Here is a 22,791-nt window from a genome sequence, read left to right on the forward strand (position 1 = left end):
ACAGCAACCCCCCGTCGCTGGCCCTCAGGTCTTCCCTGATGCTGAACCAAGTACTCCAGTGGGCAGAGCGGGGAGAGACTAACTTCTCCCCGCTCACCCACAGAGGTCTCGATTATACATGCCAGATCAGCTGCCTCATTCACTATTAAGTCATGGATGAGGGAGGTCTTACTTTGAATCGATCTGGCATTTAAAAGCAGCATCCGGAGACCTGAGGGTAGGCTGATAGGGCAACCACCATGCCTGCGGTTGGGGGAAGGGCCGGAACACGGCACTGCCATTAACTGTATGGGCCATGTTCCCCTAACCTGGCGAGCCCTCCTCCCAATGCCATATCTCCCTTGACCCATAACCACACTAATTGGGGCCCCCTCAAGTGCCCCGACTTGGCCATATATCCTCTCACCCAGGCACGTAACAGGATCCTAAACAAAACAGACACAAAAGCAACACAGTAACAACAACAACCAACACCCACACATAGGAGCCACAAGAACTAGTCAACCCAGTGTTAGGGGGTTGGCCCCTCGCAGCTCCCCCCCGAAGGGACAACCCCACCTTTGGTGTTGCTGCCGCCAGGGTGCTGCCGCCCCGTGTCAGAGCTGGGCAGATAAGAGTCTTCCCAGGGAGCTCGGGCCCAGCCAGCTCGAATCAGCCGTAATTAGCCTGGGGGAGTTTTTTCCTTTCCCTCTTCAGCTCCAGCCAAGGGGGTGGCTTCTCACTGGCAGCTACACAGTCCCAGGCAGGGCCAATAAGGTGGTAAGTTGGCCCACCTGCCTCTGTTGGATGTCCTGGCTGCCTTCCCTTGCCTGGTCCAGGCTTTGAAGTACAGGGGACTATTGTCAGTGGGCCCCTGCTGGAGTGTGGGCCCTCAGCAGGCGCCCAACTATGCCTAGCCTTGACACCAACTCGAGCCTAGCGGAATATGGTGAGCCTAGGGGTGGACCCTGGTGAATCCAGCAAGGAGGTTAATAACATCTTTAATAATTTATCAGGCCAGGATCTCTTCTCGATCCTCCCAGGATGCAGGACACAGAATAATGGGCTCAAGTTACAGGAAACCAGATTCCAGCTGAACATCAGGAGAAACTTCCTGACTGTTAGAGCAATATGACAAAGGAGCCAATTACCTAGGGAGGTGGTGGGCTCTCCCACACTGGAGGCATTCAAGATGAGGCTGGCCAGCCATCTGTTGGGGATGCTCTGACTTAGATTCCTGCATTGAGCAGGGGGTTGGACTCGATGGCCGTGTAGGCCCCTTCCAACCCTACTGTTCTGTGATTCTATTATCAGGTCAGCTTTGAAGTTTCCTGTTCTTCAGGCCTAGTGCAGGTTACTACCAGAACTTAACTGTATTACTGTCCAGATGAATAAATAATGGACCTTGGGCAACTTTATACTCACCCACCACACCTCAGTCAGCAGGGGAATCCAAAGCAGAATCTCTGATGTAGATGGGAATGCACAGAAGAGAACACACAGAAAGACACAATCCTTGATAATCCAGGTCCCAGGCTATTTAGGGCTTGGGAAGTATGAACCAGAACCTTGAATCAAGCACCATCAACTCATGAGTCCTCCTACTTACACCTAGCCTAGAAGCAGGTTTGCGGCTACCTATAAGTAAACCAGCTACTACACCTTGTTACAGCTGCCAAGGGCTAAACATTATGGCACGCACAGTGTCAATGCTATGTTGCAGCATTTGTTTTTCCCTTATAAAGCTGCTTTTAGACAAGTGAGCTTCCAGAATAATCTACCTGGTTGCTCTGCTGTTATAAACAACACTGGACTAGATGGACCTTTCCTCTGACCAAGCAAGGCAACTGTTATTATATTATGAAACTGGCTAAGAACTGCCCAACTATGAGAGCTTTTGGATCTGATTTAATGGCATACAAAAACATTGAACAGCGGGCAGTGATATTGTTGGTAGCGGACCTGCTGGCTGTGTTTGCTGCAGCAAAGGTCAAAACTAAATTCAGATATCCATGATTAGATTCACTGTTTCTCTCTGTTTCCTCCTTTAATGGGTTCTACAGTAAGTCCCAGTTTCATCAGCCATGAGCAATGAATGGATCCACCAAGGGCTCCATCACACGGGTGGAGAATTCCACATCAATGTCAGTTCTTTCCCCATCTGGCATCATTGCAGGACTGGGTGGTTCTCTTTAGATGGCTGTGCCCGTTGTGTTATTTTTCATTTCTTTCCTTCTCACGGGGTGGTGATGCTGCTTGGGGTGTAGCGATAATTCCTCCCAGGTTCCTGCCCCTTTCCCTCCCCTTGCACGTTACTGGTGGATGGGGACTGACATGCTGTAAGTCTGCAATCCTCAGCACACTTACTTGGGAATAAGCCCCATTGAACTTAATGGGGTGCTCTGAATCAACAGAGGAGATTGATTCTGAGCTTGGTGGAATGGGGGATCAGATCTGTCCCCCTTGGTTGCAGGGAGGCCTTTTACCCTCTTCTCCCTCCGATTGAGAAATGAGCTCAAGCATTTACACAGCAGACACATGGTTTGAGAGCAATGCACTTCTTTGCTGCCGTCTGGTGCTGCTGTGGCCAGGCAGGTGGCGTGCTGTGCTGCGGCCAGGATTTGGGCAGTTTGGCGGGGGGAGGGGGCGCCTTGAAGCAAAGGGGAAAATTGCCGGTGGGGGGGAGGACTGGGCGCAGATCTTTCCTTCCTCAGCAAGACTTGAGCGGAGGCAGGAGTCGCCCTCAAACTGGGCGCCCTCCCCTCCTTGCAAGGAAGGGAGAGAGCACAAGCCCTCGCGCCTATCAAATCTGCCTGTAGCCCTGCAGCCCATTCCCAGTGCCTTCATCATCCTGACTGCTCCCCCAACAACTGAAAACAAATGCCCACAGCTGGTTTATTCCGCTGCTGGAGATTTTCACGGGGAGGTCATGGCACTCCTGTTCCATGGGCTGGAAAAAATACCACATTTTTGGCATTTGGGGAAAACACAGGATAGGCTAGGAGAAATGGCGGGAGACACCCTTCAGGGTAACGGCGTCATCTAAGGAGCCCTCAAACTTCTGAGAAAGAGCCATCTCAATAGCAGGATACAAGCTCTGTGTGAAGAAGCCTTGTTTCTTAGCTGAAGAAACAAAAGTGACATCAGTCTTTGGATATTCAAAGGTGGGAAATGTTGTCTTGGGCATGACTCATGGAGCTAGCATGGCAGAGTAGAAAGCAGTGGGCTCTGGGGCAAGCTACATGTTACACACAAATGTGTATAAGAAAGCCACAACAACTTAAAAATAAAAATAAAATCAGATTTGGGAGAGGGTATTTTAATCTGAGGAGTGGGACAGAGGGAGTAGATGTTTAACCCTTTCCCCCCCATGACCCTTATTTCTGTTCTATTCTGCCTCCACCCCAGTTGCTTTTCCTCACACAGGATTCCAGACATGTGTTTGCAAGAGCCATCACAGAATCAGCGAGTTTGATGCAAACAAAGAGAAATCAGGTCCAAACCTCATTTTTCTGGTGGAAGCACTCATCCAGCAGCACTCCCCATAGATCCATATACATTCCACAAAGAGAGCAGGCCTTGCCACCAAAGCTGGTGAAACAATAGCGTACAGTACAGGAAAGATGGCAAAATGAAACTGAAACGAAAAAGTAAACATCCTGAAGCATATAGCAAGAAGGGAATTTGCTACCCACTACGTAGCAAAGCAGAGAAAATGCTCATTTGTTTTTAAGCAATCAATAGTAGCTTGGTTTTATTGGAAGAAGAATGCTCCCAGGCTACGAGGACAGACTGTTCTATATTTTGTAATCACTGACTCAGGCCGTAGCAACATCACCTGATATTACTCATCTTGGCAAATGGTGTCATGTGTGCATTCCACTGCAGTACCCTAGAAGAGTTTCCAAGAAAAGGATGATGAGGATTCATATAGGCCTGTGATCCAAAGGCAGCAATAGATGCCGAGAAGCCGTTTCAGTAAAGTTGACATAATCAGGTTGATTTTGCATCAGCACTCAGGCTGACCGGAGAAGAATTTCCCAACCTTCTGATAGCTGAGGCACATTTCTCTCCCCCAACAATTAAAACTGGAAGCACACCTCGTGTTTGCACCTGAAAAGGTATACTTTTATAGTGTTGTTATGGTCATCCCGCTTCTCTGAGTGCTCAGAATTTCCAAAGGCACAGCCCTTTCCAGGGTTTAGTTTCCTTTGGGAAGAGGTCACTGGAAGCTTATGGCATTTTCTAATATTTAAGTTTATTTACACATGTACAAGTTGTGCATAAGTGGAGATGCAGCTTGAACACTCCAACAGACAGCCATGATCACTGTCCCACATCAGATGTCTAGAGAGGCAGCCCCCCGAATGTTGACAGAGCTCCAAAACTCATCTCTCTCTCTCTCAGTCTATCTCACTCCCCAACTCAAATAACAGTTTCTGTTTTTTTTCCGCATACAGACCTAGATTACATCACCCTTAGCTTTCAGGGTATTCCCTAGTCATTCCTTAATAAGACTTAGGGCACAATCCTATGGCTGCTAGACAGCGGCTAGACAGTCATAGGGTTTTTCATTTTTCGGGAACCGCCTCCCCTCCCCCTCCCCCTCCCCCTTGTAGGTAGCGCGGTTCATCCCCAGCTCCGCACTCATAAGAGCAGCATGGAATGGGGGGGGGGAGGGGACGGCAGAAGTGCCAGTATAATGCTTCTTATGTGCCATCTGGCCTCCCCCCCCCCCTTTGAGCCGCTTTGACTAGACAGCTGAAATTGGCCGTCTAGCCACAAATGCAGGCCAGCAGGAGCACGGAGATCTCCTCCGTGCTCCACCTGCCCTGCATTGGATAGTTGGCCACCTCCATGTTTGGAGGCGGCTATTGCCATAGGATTGTGCTCTAAAGGAAGATCATCTGAATATCGTGGGCTATTAACACTCCTGTGTCAAGTCCAAGACTCTGGTCAGGTATTGCTTTAAAGCAACGCATAGTGATTACTCATAGGAAACTCATAATAGTGTGAAAGGGTAAGAATTCTGCACCCTGCAGACTGTGACCCGGCTGGGGGCTGGCTTCAAAAAAAGTGCTGGAGCAAAGGCCCTGCGGGTCCTGCCACCACCACATGCTGCTCTGCATGACACCTAACTGGAAGGAGGTGAGCTCTTGGGAAGGACTCATGCAGCAATACATTGGGAAGCCTCCTCTGAGAATTTTTTTTGCTATTTCTGAGGCTGGGGTGTGAGTTGCGCATGATACACAGATATGACAAAAAATCCTACCTTTCAGCTCATTGAAAGGAAGTAAAGCCCAGAGTAATAAATCTTGCGGAGATGCAGCCTGCAGGCTCCGGTGTGGGTCAGTGTGTTGAGCTCCCTGGAGTTTTTTAATTACTTATACTTAACTTATTACTCATAGCAAAAAGTTTGAGAACACTGGGACTAGAGACTTGAAGATATTCTCACTGGATTTAGTCTCACTTCATTTAGTCCTCCATCATACCAAGTGGTTTCAATGGTTACACTTAGGGTTTCTCAGGGACATAAATGTAACAGCAACTGAGTTTTAAGCAAGTAATCTGTAAAGTTCACTGAAACCTTTATAATCAGCAAAGCATTCTCAAACCACCTTCTACTCAGGTCCTCTGCTTGGTGTTATGCCCTACCATGAGACAAGATGACGTGGACTCCTGCATTCCACCGAGGCTTGTAAAATCCTGTGCACACCTACTTGAGAGTAAATCCTATTAAACTCAGGGAGATTTATTTTCAAGTAAACCATGCATCTTACATGGGTGGCACAGCAGGAGACTAGCATACTTGACCTTTGAAGCACAGTCCACAGGGAAGCTGTCCTGCACAAACCCTGCTGAAATGAAGAGAAGGCATGCAAGAAGTCACAGCAGCCAAACAAATGAGCCAAATGATTGCACAATACAGCAGTGAAACTGAAACCAAGATCTAAGGCGAACACACAGTGTCTGCTGGTTGTCTTGAACCAGCCCTACCTGGAAATGCTAGACTTTTGTATATTCAAAGCATGTGTTCTCTCACTGAAGGGAGTTGCAGCTACACAATGAATTAAGTGACCCTGAGTTGCAATAACTCTTGTCTAAGGACCAGCATGGCCAGACGCAAAAAGGGACAAGGCACCTGACCTTTAATAGTTGTGCAAAAGTAGAGATTTCAGCTGGTATAGCTTGTCATGGAAGTGTGGAAGAAAACTTCACAGCTTATTCTGAGCATTCACACCTTCATTAAAAAATAAACAAAAGACAGAAAAGAAAGCATATGTATGCAGAGATTCCTACAACATCCTTGTAAGAAGGTTCTCCCAGTTTACATTTCAAACAAAGCTTTTATATGATGTATGACAAGGCACAACTTTGGCTAACACTGATTGGATACAGAACATTTCAGAGGCGGGACAAGTTGTACAATAGTTCTGATTGGTTTGTAATTGCCAGTTAGCAAAATAGTATTAGTTGCCATTCTGATAAGCAGTTCTTACTGTTCTGGTTTTATCTGACTTTTCAGGTGGCACTGATGCTGGGGCATTAATTTTCCCCCTTTGCCCTGACATTGCTTTTTACCCAGACTTTCAGTCTGCATTCTTTGTTTACTTTCGCTTTGCTGCATGCAAGCTTAGTGAAACGCAGGGCAAGTATAAGCATCAGTCTGATTAATGGCTGTTGGAATTTTCTTCCTCACAAGTTACACCTAATGAAATCCTGTCTTCTCCACAACTATTAAAGTGCAGGAGCCCTGTCCTCTTTGGCATCTGGCCACCCTACAAGGATAGGCCTCGGTACAGAAAGATAATTTCTCTTTTTACCACTGTGTTGGTTGTGTTGGTAAGCATGTGGCATTATACAACAAAAGTGGCTGAGGCACTAAAGAGCCTTTAATTCTGTGCAATGCTTTCTTTTGCTGGGGCTTTTAGCTGAGTATTGATGACTTGCTGGGAAGGCTAATAGGTTGTTCAAAGCCCCCCCCCCATTTGTGGTTCAAAAGTGGTGTTATACTAATAAGCAAGATACATACATTCTCGGCTACTTTGGGCGCCTGCCAGGTACATTGCCTACCCTTAAGCATCTTCTCACCGTCAGGCAAAAAAATTTCTGATTTTCTAGTAATTAATTATTCAACATGCTTAATGTATTCAAGGTGGGGCAAGTTACTATTGTGAAATCGGTACCCTAGTCTTACACTGTAGTTTTAAGGAGGCAGGTTGCTGCTGCTTCTCTCTCCCTTGCCCCCACCTTTCCAGTGTTGTCTCTTTCGTATTCAAACCTATCCCACGTTTTTGGGGGGTGAAATGTAGCTCTGGACCACACTGCCTGTTTTTCCCCCTGATCTTCTCGACTGGACTCCAGGGGAATGTGTCCAATCCCTTCCATTGTCTCAGAAGAGTAAAACTCTGCTTCGGACATACACAACACCTTGCAACCAAGCCTGTGGAAAGCAGCGGGTGTGGTGTCACCAATCTCTGTGGCTGACGGCCACTGGGATGCAGCCACGCTGCAAAGACCAGTTGGCACTTGGCAGTCTGTTGTTTTCAGTGGTGTGAACGCTATTCCACCACTGTGGACTAGTTGCATGGAGCAGGTTGGCCTTTTGCACTGACTTCTCATGCCCTCCCCTGAAAACACCCACCCACACTGGGTTGTATCCAGTGTTCGTCTAACGCAAGTCCCATTCATTTCAATGGGTCTACTCTAACTAGGAGCAACTTTGGCTACGGCCCACTGTTCCTCGATACGGGCGCGGCAACACCTGTGGCCAGCCTGTCCTGAAGTTCCCCTTTTCCCTGCCCTCTCCGCTCTGATCCCTCCGTCCCTCCTCCTCCCCCCCCCCCGGGCTCAGCGAGGCCCTTCCCAGGCAGGCCGGCGGAGGGGTCCTTCGCCTGCAGCGCGGCGCTCTCCCTCTCCTCCCCTGCCAGTCCGTATTCCTCCCCGCCACACGCGCTTCTGCTGCAATTTATTCATTCATTTGCGCCGGGCGGGCGGGGGCTTGTCCAGTCGCTGCCTGGCCCGAGCGACCGTCCCCAGCAGCTCCATCGCGAGGGGGGGGGGGAGAACTCTGCTTGTTTGCTTGCGTACTGCCAGCAGCCTTATTAGGCAAACAGCAGCTCCGTCGCAAGGACCGAGGCAAGTCCCCAGCTGGCCCAGACCACCCCAGGCGGCCGCCAGCAGCAGCAGCAAGGCGCCTTGCTGCGCACAAAAGCCGAGCTGCTCGGCGCGGGCTGAGGGGGACAGGCGCGCGTCTTTCGCCATCCCGCGCGTGCGGGAGGTGCCGGGGCGGAAAGCAGCATCCCTTCCCCTCCCCGAAGACGCGCGCGCCTCTTCGGAAGAAGTGCACTTGCAGACGCTCTGCGCGCCCTATCCGGACGGCGAAGCGCGCTGGCTGCATCCGCAGCGGCTTGTCGGCGAAGGAAAGGAGGCAGACCTCTATTCCAGTTCCTCGCTCTCCCCTTTGAAGTTGACTCAGCTTCGCTGCCTCCCGCCTGCCCGCTTCAATGAAGACGCCCCCTCGAGCTGCTCGCGCCTCAGACGCTTGCGGCCGGCTGAAGGCCACCGGGAGTTGATTCAGAGAGAGCCGCCGCCGCCGCCGCCGGGAAGGTGGGCGGCAGGTGGACTCAAGTTCTCTTTGGCCGGGGCGCTTCTAGGAGACTCGTTCTCTTTCCTGCAACCGCGGCGGAGGAGAGTCAAGGACCGGCAGAAGCCTCCACGCGGGCTTTCCTTTCTCACGACGGGAAGACCCGCGTTAGCCCTCGGGCTTGTTGGCATTTTGCAACCCCACCACCAACAAGTGAGCAGAGAGATCTGGGAAACCTTCACACCATGGGGCGGACCTGACTGAGGATCCGCTTCTCTGCCAACACCAAGTCGAGACACCTTTTTTCTTGGGAGAGGTGAGGGGAAGGCAAAAACCACCCCGGAGGTCCTCTCGTGCGCGTTTTCGATTGAGGTGGCCCGTTTCAGAGACTTATCGCGGACACTGCGCTACCGCGTAACAAGCTGGGTGGGGAAATGGGATTATCCAAAGGGGGGAAGATGCCTTTTGCAAGATGGGCACTCGGCGTCGTCGTTTTGTGTGAGGGTAAGTAGATCTGATGGGACCCCCCCCCCCTTTTGGCGCTCTGGGGTGGGATGGCACAGTGGTTAAGGGCACGATCCAGCGTTGAAGGTTGCAGTCATATGCGCGCTTGCGTAACTCTGTAGTGCGCTGATTTCGGTGGGATTTACTTCCGAGTAAAGATGGAGAGGATTGGGCTGCATGTCCCGTTTATTTCTGTCGGATGGCGTATACAACGCACCTGTTTAAATTTACCTTATGGAAAACAGGGATTGATGCGCCCCGATCCTGTTTAAGGCTACAATCTTGGCTGAGAGTACATTGAACTCACTAAGACTTCTTCCAAATAACCATGCATGTCACAGTGAGTTCAGTGGGGCTTACACCCGAGTAAGTAAGCATGGGATTGGAGGCTTAAAAATGCCTGATTTTTGCTGAGATCGTGCATCTCTACTGGCTGCAGACTGTGCTCCAAAGACCACCCCCACCTCATAAAATATCTGCAACTTATGTATTTTGTCACTTAAACACACACACACACAAGACAAGACAGCCTCATAGTACCTGGTGTATAAATCCTCATTTCAAACAAATCTGATGGGCGAAACAAAGACCATGGAAATTAAAGCAAGTTTCAGGATTTTTTTGTAAAAGGTTTAATAATATACAATTTGTAATATTTTCTCTCTCATCCTCCACTCCCCATTATCAAATTAAATTGGCTTCAGGTTGATAAATGGAAAAAAGGCTACAAGATGAAAAGTTATTGGCTCGCCACACAGATGATGCTTCCCGCAGCTGTTTAGTTTCTAAGGCAAACAGAAAAATCCATTATCTTCCTCCCCTCCATCTGGCCTTATTTGCCAAAGCATTTCTGATGTTTACGTGAATAAATCAGAGATGGTGTGTTGTAAAGAAAGTTATTCACGCTCTCCTGGTCTGAGGGTCCCATTTAAATCATTAAAAAGAACTCAAAACAAAACAAAGAACTCCTATTTGGATGGATGCCGCTGGCTGATCCAGAGGTGGAGCACTTGGCTCATCTAATTTCTAACACTGACTCTGGCCCTTTGTGCTGGGTCAGGATCAATAATCTTAAAAATGATAATAATAATAATTAATAATAATAATTAATAATTAATAATTATTAATAATAATTAATAATCTTAAAAATTAATAATCTTAAAAATGGCCCATGGTGGCATAACTGGTAATCAGTTAAAGGCAATGAAACACACACACACACACACACACACACGTGTACACACACAGGGTTTGGGTTTCATTCATGGAAGTGTTGATTGACTTATACAAGCCTTCTGCCCTGCACATTTCTTAAGAATTGCATCTTACTGTATCTTAAGTCTTCCAGGCAAAGAGATTCTCCCCTCCGCCCACACACATGCACACACCTTTTGTCTGTTGCTCATTCTAAGGATCTATGCATCTCTAGTTGTTTCTTTAACTTTATGAAGGTATAACATCAAGAACAAAATGGATCAAATGCAAATATTAACTGCCCACCCTTTTTTTTCCATATCCAGAAACTTCCTGAGGTTGAATGTTTTCTGAAATGTGACCTATAGATACATCTGCTTAAGTTGTTTCTCTCTTTCTGTGATTGTGTGTATGTGGTGCCAACATAAAGAGAAAAAGATCGCTGCCCAGAAGAGCTTACAATCTAAAATTTGGTAGTAGAGGAGAATACAGAGAAAGGGGGCAAGGATGAAAAGGGAGAGGCAAGAGCAGCATTTTATTATTCTCTTAAACATCTTTTTTTTCCTATCCTTTTTTCTTGACTACACGTGTTCCTATTTTTGAAAATGGTTTCACATCTTAAAATTCTGACTCATATTTGTCACATGATACTTTGCATGTTTTGGCAACCTCTTCTAAATTGCACGTGAAAGAGTGATAAACTAATCCAAAAAGTAAAACTGTTTCTCCTTTTAAAATTAATGTATATGCTCTCCTTTTTATTTCTTTTAATGTTTGTAACCTTTATCGATGTATTCCCTTCTGTGTTCTTAACAGCTACTTCATGGATGAGCAAAGCAAACACTTGTTCAAACACAGGTTTTCTACTTTGACAGTGCAATCTTTTAAATGTCTCCTCGAAAGTAAGTGCTACTGAGTTCAGTGGGGCTTACTTCCAGATCAGTGTGTCTGTAGGATTGCAGCCTAAATATCAAGAGTCGGATCCAAATTTAGTCATGCTTATGAGCCATCTGGACTACCTTAAGTCCAGTTGATTTCAGTGGGTGTACTCTAAGCATGACTAAGTCTGGATCTCACCACAAAACTTCTTAGATTGCAGTCTTATGTAATTTACCTGTGAGTAAGCCCCACTGAAGTCAATAAGGGTTTCTGACTAAACATGCATAAGCTTGGGTTGTTAGCTAGCTGCATATTGCACCATCCTTTGATTTTCACAAATGTGAAATAGCATTTCTAGTGGTTTTCCAAGTGATGCTATGAATCCTTTAGTCTGGTTGATGTCACTTGTGGATATTGTGTTGATAGAAATCGCAGTGGCAGAGTTTTTTGTGATAGGGAGCCTGTGTCTTTCAGAGCTGCAGAACAAACAAATTCTGCAGGTGTAGCCCATTGCTACATTTGTGTGCAGGGAAAAGCTGCCCCTGTTTAACTTATGTCTGGCAGACAGAAGAATTCTGCCAGCAACAAAATAAGTAAAAGTGGTTTCAGACGTAGATAAAAATCAGAAGACTGCTGTTCCTAAATTGAAGGTAGATTCTCATCCATGCGGATTTTACGTTCGAATTGCAGATGGAAGAGATCTGATGGGAAAAAAATGAAGTCCCAGTTGTGAAAACCACCTAAGGGCACAAGGCAGAGGAAAGTTCTCTTGTATTGCCCTAATTGAAACAAATGGGAGATGAACAAGAGCTCGCTGCTCCCAAGAATTTCACTGGGGGTTGCACAGGGAGAAATTCGCACTGCGTTGTCCCTATAGGATCGGAAAACCGAAAGAGATGGCATGCCTAATATTTGAATGCTTGCTAAATTTGAACTTTATTTTAGTGAGTATTTGCAAGCACTGCTTTGTTTCTTCCTTACTCACTGAAGTTGCTTGGTCCTTTCTTAAAGACCTTGGGTCCAAGGCAGGTGGGAGCTGTTTTTGAACAGGGCCTGTAGCTCAATAGAGCACCTGCTTTGGATGCAGAAGGCCTCAGGTTTGATCCCTGGCATCTTTAGGTAGGGCAGTAAAAACTGTTGCCCCAAACCCTGGAGAGCCACTACCAGTCAGTGGCAACAATACTGGGCTAGATGGACTAATGATCTAACTCTGTATAAGGCAGCTTTCTACATTCCTAACATTCCCCCCCCCCCCCCGTGCAGTGTTTTTTTCCCCTCCACATCTTTGTTCAGACTTCTCTCTTGTGAGTTGAAGTTGTATATTCCCCGATGTAGCTCCATGGTTAAATATTTGTTATGTTCAAAAGCAACATAAATGAGAGTTGAGCTTCAAACCTAGGTAAAGCAGATGTGAAGTGATCATATTCTAAAATGGGGTGGAGGATCCTGAATTTTGCTTGCATCCTTTTGTTTCAAGTCCCACTCCTCCTCCCATATGGGGTTCTTCTCTCCTTCCTTATACGACTGAACCCACACCTAAGCTACTGGAGGTTCCCCTCCCCAGTAGCACCATTTACTTTCTTGGTGCCCATTTTAAACCCGTGCACCTGAATTGATGACTAATGTCATTTTAATTTTTTGACTCAACATAGCAGCAAATGCTTTTTAGGACAACGTTAATGAGGAATGTAAGATGTCTAGCACAAAAGGTGCTTATTGTGTGTGAGAGAACTGTTGTCTTGCTTTGAAAGAGGTGTGACACCAACTCTTATTTATGTTGCTTGAAATCTACATGTAGCCATAGTGAGCAGCAGGGTGAAGTTCTGGATGAATTTTCAAAGTTGCCCAGATACATTTGCTCTTCAGCCAGTTTCATCGGGACATTTTCCATGTTGCACAGCAATCAACCTGGGTTTGCCACTCTGTGTACACTCAACAAGGAGCCACATCCCATCCCAGCTCTCTGATGAGTGTACCTGTGCGACACCTGTTTGTCACACCCGCATTTTACATATTTAGGCATACACTGAAAAAACAACAACCCTTGTGTACACTTAAGAATTAATGTGTAAAGAGCCTCCCCTTTTAAAACCGTGCATAGTCTGGGCCATGCCTGCCTTGGGGTGTAGGAGGGCAGCCTGCATGTTCCATGCAAGGTGAGGAGCCCAGAAGGAGAGGAGGAGGATGGGAGGGGGAAAATGAGGGTGGAACCAAAATGGATGGAGTGATAGAAGGAGCAGGGAGAAAAGCATTATGGAAATGATCGATTTAGACCTTTGGCAAGAGTTATCTGTCCCCTCCCTTGGCAGCCTGCTGCAAGGTAGGGGAGGAAGGGGGGAAGAAAGAGAGAGAGAAGTGGTGGCCCTGCCCACTTTTGGCTCTGGCTCCACCCACCGCTGGCATGGAGCCCTTGAATGAAAGAAATGGTTCCCTCTGCCTCCATTAGGGTCACCTCCTTCCATATGTACCTCTTGCATCCCCTCAAATCAGCAGCTGAAGACTGGCTCTACCATTAGGCAGAGTGAGACCACCACCTAAGAGAGCTGCCTTTTGAATGTCAGGGAAGGACAGCAAATGGTTACTCATTTAATTCATTCCTGTTGTGTTTTTACTCCTGGGGAGAAGCATTCGTGGGATTTCTGCCTCAGGTCTCAGAATAAATTGGCCTGCCTTGGCATTCTGCACCTTGATTTGGCAGAGATGGGTGCCCTTTGCTTGTCTGCCCCTCTCAGTAAAATGTCTTGGACTGGCTCTAGCTCAGGCTTTGCCTGCCTACTCTCTTTTAGTGAAGCTGGAATGATGAGGGTGCAGACCAATGCCTCCATGGTTGTGGCACCCTCCCTGTGGAACTCGCCACCCCAGGCTTCATGCTTGTACCCTTTTTTGTTGTCAAGCTGAAGCATTTTTATTGATTAAGACTTCATAAAATAATACTGCTGAGCTGAATGTGATTATAAATGGGCATTTTACTGCTGCTGGTTCTAAACTGCTGCAGGTTTCAAATGTTTTGTTTAACCGCTGTACTGGCTTAATTCTTTATTTTGTCATAAGCTGTTTTGGGTATTCTATAGAGCTGTGACTAAATAAGCTTTATACATAAAATACTTTACACAGAAAAATAATTATATTTATTTTACATTAGGTGAATAAATTATGTGTAATATTATAGTGAACAAACAAGCAAACCACATGGTTTAGCCCTATGAAATAATTTTTGAAGCATTAACTTCAGGGCTGGGCAACCTTTTTGACCTGGAGGGCTTTATTTGGGGATGGGTGGTGGATCAGGTGCCACACCTGTAAGCATGTGCACACACCACTTACATACGGACTACAAGATTAAAACTATAAAACACAATAAAACAATGATAAAATGGTAAGAACAAAACACAAAAATTTAACTATTAAAAACCAGCAAGTACTATCTGTACCAGGGTGGGCAGACAGTAGATCTCCAGATGTTCTGAATTTCAGTCTCCAGTAGGTTCTGCCAGTGGTCAGAAATGCTGGAAGTCCAAAACATCTGGAGATCCACTTTCTGGCCATCCCTGATCTACACAACATCCAGCTCAGTTATACATTAAGATGAAAAAGTAAGTTTTTTGGACCCACTTAAAGGCCAGTCATGGTGTGGCCTGGTAGATGTCAACTGGAACAAAGTTCCAGAAGTGTGTGTGGGGGAACTACAGAAAACCCTCCCCCACACTGTTGCTTCTCATCCATAATACCTCCCCCAGCTTACTCTAAGCCTGGCTGGAGAAAGGTTGTCAGTGAGAAACAGCAGATAAGAGTAGTACTAAATACACACACTTGCAAGTTTTCCTCTGTATATGCCTGCATCCAACATTATGCCCATTTCCAAGATTCGTTGTTCAGTCGTTAAGTCGTGTCCGACTCTTCATGACCCCATGGACCATCGCCCGCCAGGCCTTGTCTGCTATTTACTACAAATTCAGATCACATTTAAAATTTCTATTCTGTAGGGTGGGCACTTACACATGGCCAAAACAGAGGAAATGCATCACCAGAAAAGGAGGACAAACAAAAGAGGGAAGGAATTTACATATGATAATATACACATACATACATATACATGTAAATTTAGAAATAATTACTATAATTTAAATAGAAATACATTACATCTCACAGTAGTGGGGAAAACTGACTAGATGACCTCTGGGCCTGTGTCCAAGAGCTAAGTGTTGATGGGCAACTTTAAGGCCCCTCCACGCTCTCCATTCATATGGGTTTTTGACTTCAAGGTCCCTCCACGCTCTCCATCCATATGGGTCTTTGACTTCAAGGCCCCTCCACGCTCTCCATCCATATGGGTCTTTGACTTCAAGGCCCCTCCACGCTCTCCATCTATATGGGTCTTTGACTTCAAGGCCCCTCTATGCTCTCCATCCATATGGGTCTTTGACTTCAAGGCCCCTCTATGCTCTCCATCCATATGGGTCTTTGACTTCAAGGCCCCTCCACGCTCTCCATGGGTCTTTGACTTTACATCAGATGTCAACTGGGCAGCCAATCAGATAGAGGGCACCTTCAAAAAGAGGACTGTCTTCCTTAAAGTAGGGCGCTTGGCCATCTTATCATTATGGCTTTGATCAAATAAATGACAGACTGGGCACCCATGATCTCAAGTTTGGGAATGTATGGACACTTTTTGAAAAAATGTGCTCCCATTCAGAACAAGTTCAGATTATTTGTGAACTGAAACAAAATTCTCATACATCTCTACCAATAGCCTGTCAAACGGCTATGGACTGTCATGAGCGTGATTTAAATGGGGAAGACAGCGCAGCATGAGGTTTGAAACGGTGTGTCCTCCTCCCCTAACTAACTGGCATGGCAGGGGGAGGTGCATGGTGCCTTCAGTGCCTAGGGAGGAGACGTTTAAAGCTCCCTGCCCTTGCCCACTGAGAAGGGGGGAGGGGAATGTGTGTGCATGAGTGTGTGTATCGCTGCGCGTGTGCATGAGTCTGCATACGCTGCCTTGGGAGGATTTCTCCTAAAAAGTGGCCTATAACAATAAGTTAAGCACTCCCTTCCGCTCCTTGGTTCTCTACAATTGCTCCCCTCCCTGTGCTTACACTAGTGTGATGGGGAAACAGTAAAACTGGAAACCTTATGCTTGCCTTGTAAGGTGTAATTGTTATTATTTTTAAAATGTATTTGTTACATTTATATCTCACCTTTTCCTTGAAAGAACCCAAGGTGGTATACATGATCCTCCTCCTCTCTATTTTATCCCATAGAATCATAGAATAGTAGGGTTGGAAGGGGCCTACAAGGCCATCGAGTCCAACCCCCTGCTCAATGCATCCCACTCAAAGATGTTTAAAGATCAAACAGAAGTAAGCTGTTTGGAAGTGAATCTTTTGTTAAATGAAAAATGAACAGTTATAGGACTCTGTGCATCTATAAAAGAGTTAATATGATATCTACTCCATGAACTGGTTCGCATGATCAATTTGAGCCATGGTGGCTCAAATAAGCCACCATGGATTGTGGCATGTTGAGGGGGTCCGTGGGCAGCCATTCCATAACCCTACCCCTGCTTGTAGGTTGTTGTGCTGTCTGAACCTGGCGAGGGTGGGTTGTTGGTGTAGTTAACAAATCACCCAGAACCCATGGGCTGTTTTAGGGTTGTGGGCGGTTTGTTAACGATGCCAACAACCCACCGTCATCAGGTTCCCATGACGTGACAACCTACGAGCAGGGGTTAGGCTATGGAACGATGCCTGTGGGCTCCTGGCACATGCCGCAAATCATAGTGGCTTATTTAAGCCACCATGGCTCAAATTTATTGTGCAAATCTGGCCCATGTGTTGAAGACACTTTTGATTAGAAATAAATATTTTCAGTAGTAGGCATTCATAGGAACAGTATTGATATACTATCAATAGTATAAAGAAATAATGGCTTGCATCCAGGTTTCCCTATATCTGACAGAAGGAAATTTCTCTGGAGGAAGGGGACATATATACTGGGTGTAACCCACTATATTTTATATATACTCAGATCTTGCTGTTCCTTGGACTGTGGCTTCCTTAGGTCTCCCATTCCAGTACTGATTAACAGTTCTTTTGGGTTTGGGCCATTTTGAAAGTATTAGACTGTTTTCACACATGATGCTAAAAAATTCCCTTTGAATCTTTATCTTGTTTTTGTCAAGTGTGACTGTTATGCAGGAGACAGCCATTTGTCAGTCATTTTGACATTCTAGCCAATGCATGTTTTCAAAATGCAGAATGTGTCATGAGGAAAGTGTCCAGGCAGAACAATCCTATGGTGGTCAGAGACAGCAGTGCAGTGGGGGTAAAGATGCTCCCAGGTAAATGGGTATAGGATTACAGCCTAAAATAATGCTATTTATTTATTTTAAATGATTTTTAGCCCACCTTTAAGGGTAGAACTTTCTCAAAGTGGTGCAGAAGAAAAAAATCAGTACAAAACAAATTCAACAGAAAAGCAATAAATGTTCAATAAAAATGCTATTAAAAAAACACACAAGACATAACACCAAGAAAACCTGTAGCCCATAGACTATGGAAAGGCTGGTGCAAACTACTGGGTATTCAGAGCCGTCTTCTGCAAAGAAGGGGCTGGATGAACTCCTGATGGTAGTCAATTCCAGAGCTGTGGGGCTACCACTGAGAAGGCCTTCTCACTTGGGGCATCTCTACACCAGCCTAAAATCCTACATTTAAAACAGGGCTTTCTGCTTCCGTTTTAAATGCAGGATCACAATTACTCCCTTTGTCATCTGCCTCCTTTCCCCCCTCGCCTTTCCCCCTCCTCCTCCCCATATCTGAGTCTTCCGTTATCTTTCATCGATCTTGCTCCTCTTCTTGCCTCTTTTCCTCTTTTCACAGAGGGAACTCAAGCAGAACACAATAGGGTAATTTGATAGCTCATTATCTGCGATCTATTTAAAAATGGAACAAAGGGCATTTAGTGCGGGAGACGCCCTGGAGGGTAACAGCGTCATCTAAAGAGCCCACAAACTTCTGTGAAGGAGCCATCTCAATCGCAGGATAAAAGCTCGGTGTGAAGAAAGGCTTGTACTCACTACCCTAACTGCCCTTGTCTTGCTAGTATGCTGTAAGATATTAATGACTTGGAGGAGGAGGTACAGGGGATGCTGATCAAATTTGTAGATGATGACACCAAATTGGGCGGGATAGCTAATACTTTGGAAGACAGAAACAAAATTCAAAGTGATCTTGATAGACTGGAGCACTGGGCATAAAACAACAGAATGAAATTTAATAGGGATAAATGCCAAGTTCTGCACCTAGGAAAAAGAAACCAAATGCGCAGTTACAAGATGGGAGATACCTGGCTCAGCACCACTACAAGCGAGAAGGATCTTGGAATTGTTGTAGATCACAAGCTGAAGATGAGCCAGCAATGTGATGTGGCTGCAAAAAAGCCAATGTTCTTTTGGGCTGCATTAATAGAAGCATAACTTCCAAATCTTGGGAAGTACTAGCTTCCCTCTACTCAGCACTGGTTAGGCCTCATCTGGAGTACTGTGTCCAGTTCCGGGCACCACATTTTAAGAAGGATGCAGACAAACTGGAGAGGGTTCAGAGGAGGGCAACAAAGATGATCAGGGGACTGGAAACAAAGCTGTACAAGGAGAGACTGAAAGAACTGGGCATGTTTAGCCTTGAGAAGAGAAGACTGAGGGGAGATCTGATAGCGCTCTTCAAGTACTTGAAAGGGTGTCACAGAGAGGAAGGCCAGGATCTCTTCTCTATCCTCCCAGAGTGCAGGACATGGAATAATGGGCTCAAGTTACAGGAAGCCAGATTCTGGGTGAACATCCAGAAAAACGTCCTGAGTGTTAGAGCAATACGACTATGGAACCAATTCCCTAGGGAGGTGGTGGGCTCTCCCACACTGGAAGCATTCAAGACGAGGCGAGTGCTGGACTGGGAGTCGGGAGATCCGGGTTCTAGACCCCACTCGGCCATGGAAGCTCACTGGGTGACTTTGGGCCAGTCACAGACTCTCAGCCCAACCCACCTCACAGGGTTGTTGTTGTGAGGATAAAATGGAGGAAGGAGGAGGATCATGTACGCTGCCTTGAGTTCCTTGGAGGAAAAAAGGCGGGATATAAATGCAATAAATAAATAAATAAATCTGTCGGGGATGCTCTGACCTGGATTCCTGCATTGAGCAGGGGGTTGGACTCGATTGTCTTGTAGGCCCCTTCCAACCCTACTAATCTATGATTAATTTTCCTTGCAGCTCACAGTTTTGGAAGTTGGAGCTCTGATGATGATGTGGACTAAATATTTTTTTAAAAATCTATGCTGTCCTTTAGCATAACTTTCAAAACAAGATAAAATACAAATAAAACATAAAAGTTACTTTAAAAGTCGTTATTACATTAAAATGAAAATGTCTTTGCCTGGTGCTGAAGACAACAATGTTGGTGCTGGCTGAGCCTTGCTGTGGAGGGAATTCCACAATTGGGACTCTACCATTGGGACGGTTCTCTCTCTGTCGACCACTCACCTTACCTCAGACTGTGCGGGCCCTATGAAGATGATGTCAATACATAGGCAGATTGGTATAGGAGCAGGCATTCCTTCTGGTACATGGATCCTAAGCAGTGTATAAAGGCAGAGAAAACAGATTTTGGGCACACAGTTGATTTCTTTAAAAAAAGATTTGCTCTTCTGGAACATAGATAATGTTACTGAAGTTTGTTTACAGCATTTGTATCCTGCCTTTCCAAAACAAGAGGTGATTTCCAACAATATTCAGTAATAAACCAATATGAGTCATATTACAATTAAAAATCAGTCTCATAAACATTGGTCAGTAAAAATGATATGCTCTCCAGCAAAAGCACTACAAAATGAGGCACTTGCTGAACAGCTGTGGGCCTTTTGGAAGAGGTGGGTTTTTCATCCTCTCCCCCAAAGTTGCAAGAGCAGCACAGTTCAAAAATTCTTGGGGGAGGTTGTTCCATAACCTCAGAGCAATTTGCATTAAAGGGCCAGCTTCTTGCCAAAGATGTGCTCCCCTCAGGTGATGTAGACACATCAAGCACAGCCCTTCCTACCACATGTAAACAGCAGTTGGGCTTCTGTGGGGAAAGGCAATGCCTGAGGTAGGTGGGTCCCAGGCTGCGAAAGGGTTTAAAGGTAAGATCGAACCCTTTGAACTGGGCCCAGAAGCTAAGCTGCCACATAGTAAGTTAAACATGTTTTTGCCTCCCAGCATCTAATACAGGGGGGGTGAACATGTGGCCCTCCAGATGTTGGTGGACTGCATATTCCATCAGCCCTAGCCAGCTTAGCTAAGGGTGAGGGATGTTGGGAGTTACAGTCCAACAACACTTGGGGGCCACACGTTCCCCAGCCCTGATCTAGTAGGATATGGCATTGCCATTTTGCATCACTTGCAAGGGCAGCCCCACGTAAAACATGTTACAGTAGTCAATCCTAAAGGATTACAAGGATTACCTCCCTGGCCAATCTTAAACCCTGAGTTGGTGGCGGCTGGGGAAGGCAGTCCTTCAAGTTGTTAAAAGAGCCTTGCAAATAATCTGGGGGTGCAAGATGGTCCCTTTCCAACTCATTCACCCAGACTCCCAACCCACTCTTCCACCTTCCCTAGCAAATGCAGTGGAACCGGTTCCTTCTTTTTGTTCTGACACTCTCCCTGTGCTGGAGAGAGACAGAGACAGAAAGGGGGGGGGTCAGTCCAGCAACATGGAAACTTTCTGTGTGGGTGAGCTATTAGAGTCTTTGGGTGAATGTTTTCATTATAGTTACTACTGCAGATAACCCTGCTAAGATATTTTGCTCTCCTCATGCTGAGAAGAGTCCTCATGGGAACAATAATTTAAGGTGCTCTGGTTAGGAATGCAGTAATAATTCAATTCAAGGAAGCGGTTGAACTAGGAATGCAGTAATAATGCAATTCAAGGACCTTGCTTAGCAACCAGGTTTTAACAATTTTATTGTTTTTTTAATTTATTTGTTTTTATGTGATGTTTTAATTAAGTTTCTTTTAAAATCAGTATTTTATTCTTGGCTGTCTTGAGCACCATTGTTTGGCAGAAAGGCAGGATATAAATAATAAAATAAAATAAAGAATAGGGGGAATGCATTTTGAACTGAGCAGGGCCAAGGGTTCTGCCCACTGGTTCTCTTCCTCGTGAGCTGAGTCATCAGTAAGGGGCTTGTTAGGCTGTTCTCTCCTCCCAGACTGAACTACAGCAGAGGCTTGGGCTTTGCCATCTCTTTGGGCACCTCTGCTGCTCCCTGCCGTTTCCCTTTGCCCCTCTGGCTTGTGCATGGCAGTGAGTGGTTGAGGTGCTTTGAGCAAGAACTCTTGAAGGAGCCTCTATTACTGGCCATGCGGTGGGGGAGGAGTTAAGGAGCCCTTTGCCTGTTTCTCCGCTTGGGTGGAAGCAGCTGATATGGTATGGAGTCCTTGGTAACCATGGTCCAGAGGAGATGCCACCAGTTGCCTACTCCTACCCTAGCCCTCTGCAACGCGCTCCCTCTGGATGGGTTGGACTACAACTCCCATCACCCATAGCCAGCAGACCTTTGGCAATGCTGGCTAGGGATGATGGGAGTTGTAGTGCAACACATCTGGAGGGCATCAGGTTGGGGAAAGCTGCCCTACCCTATAGGATCAACAATACTTTGGAAAACCAGAGGAGAGGAATGCAAGAAAAACAATACGATCCCGAGTTATTTGTTTGTGTTGAAAGGTGTCATTAAAAATATACCCATTTGTTCGCTTACACCCCCATCCATCATCCCTGTGTTGCCTGTCTCTGGGATTTTAGCCCTGTCTCCCTCACCCAGCTGGGAGGTCTCTGGGAGGCTAATGCACTTTGCACTGCCTGGGCCATTGCAGCCTCAGCCACCACAGATGCAGCCTTTCTGTCGGGAAACGCATTGCCTAGGACTCAGCTATGTATATGTTGGCCATTTAAGTCAGAAATAATAATTTGCAACAGTACCTTTAGCAACTGTAGAGACTGTCCAAGAACTGCAGCGTTTTTAGGGTGGTGCTATGCCATGCACAGAAAAGCTGTTAACTCCAGCAGGGAGGTTTATCTTCACAGTTGGATATAGAGTGGATTGCAGCTTTAAAACAGCAGGCCTCCATCCTGTTTCCTGCTTTCCCGTCTTATAGGACACACTACAGAAGCCTGGACAAACCCAAAGTGTATAATCTCCTTGGTTACTGGTTTGATGTGCTTATATTTTTTGGTCTGGTTGGGTCCAGTGAGTGACCACCCAGGACCAGCTCATGATATTTTGATGCCTGAGGTGGAGCAGCAAATCGCACCCCCCCCCCCCCCCGCTTCAAGGTACATAGTATCTAAGGCTGGTAAAGCTGTTTTGGCACTTGAGGCAGAAAAACCCACAAGTGCCTATTCCCAAAATTTGGCAGTAAAATTTGTCATTAAATTGCCAAATTCAGCCATAAAAATGAATACATAATAAATTAAATGGCTAACAATTTACTGCCCTTTCATGACATCCAAAGTAATCTTCCTGAGGCAGATGCCTCACTCTGCCTAATGGTAGGGCTGGCCCTCTATCATCTTACTTTTAAAAAGTTGGATCCTTATTCTGAATGTATTGAGTGGGGTT

At 46.1% G+C, this 22,791-nt stretch overlaps 1 protein-coding gene across 2 annotated transcripts in view; it reads left to right on the forward strand.

Annotated features, from left to right (window-relative positions):
* Positions 1–7,940: 7,940 nt before the first annotated feature.
* RET (ret proto-oncogene) overlaps positions 7,941–22,791 on the forward strand; it is a 204,258-nt gene continuing 189,407 nt past the window's right edge. Inside the window, exon 1 of one of the 2 annotated variants that reach the window (XM_084845256.1) lies at positions 7,941–9,070. In XM_084845256.1, coding sequence (XP_084701382.1) covers positions 9,001–9,070 — 70 coding nt within the window. In that variant the 5' untranslated portion in view covers positions 7,941–9,000. The remainder of the gene's footprint in view (positions 9,071–22,791) is intronic. The other variant, XM_084845255.1, reaches the window with a different exon arrangement.

The sequence above is a fragment of the Heloderma suspectum genome, chromosome 3 (assembly GCF_057233095.1).
Source record: "Heloderma suspectum isolate Gila_16-S chromosome 3, 16-S_ref, whole genome shotgun sequence".
In the NCBI taxonomy this organism is placed as follows: Eukaryota; Metazoa; Chordata; class Lepidosauria; order Squamata; family Helodermatidae; genus Heloderma; species Heloderma suspectum.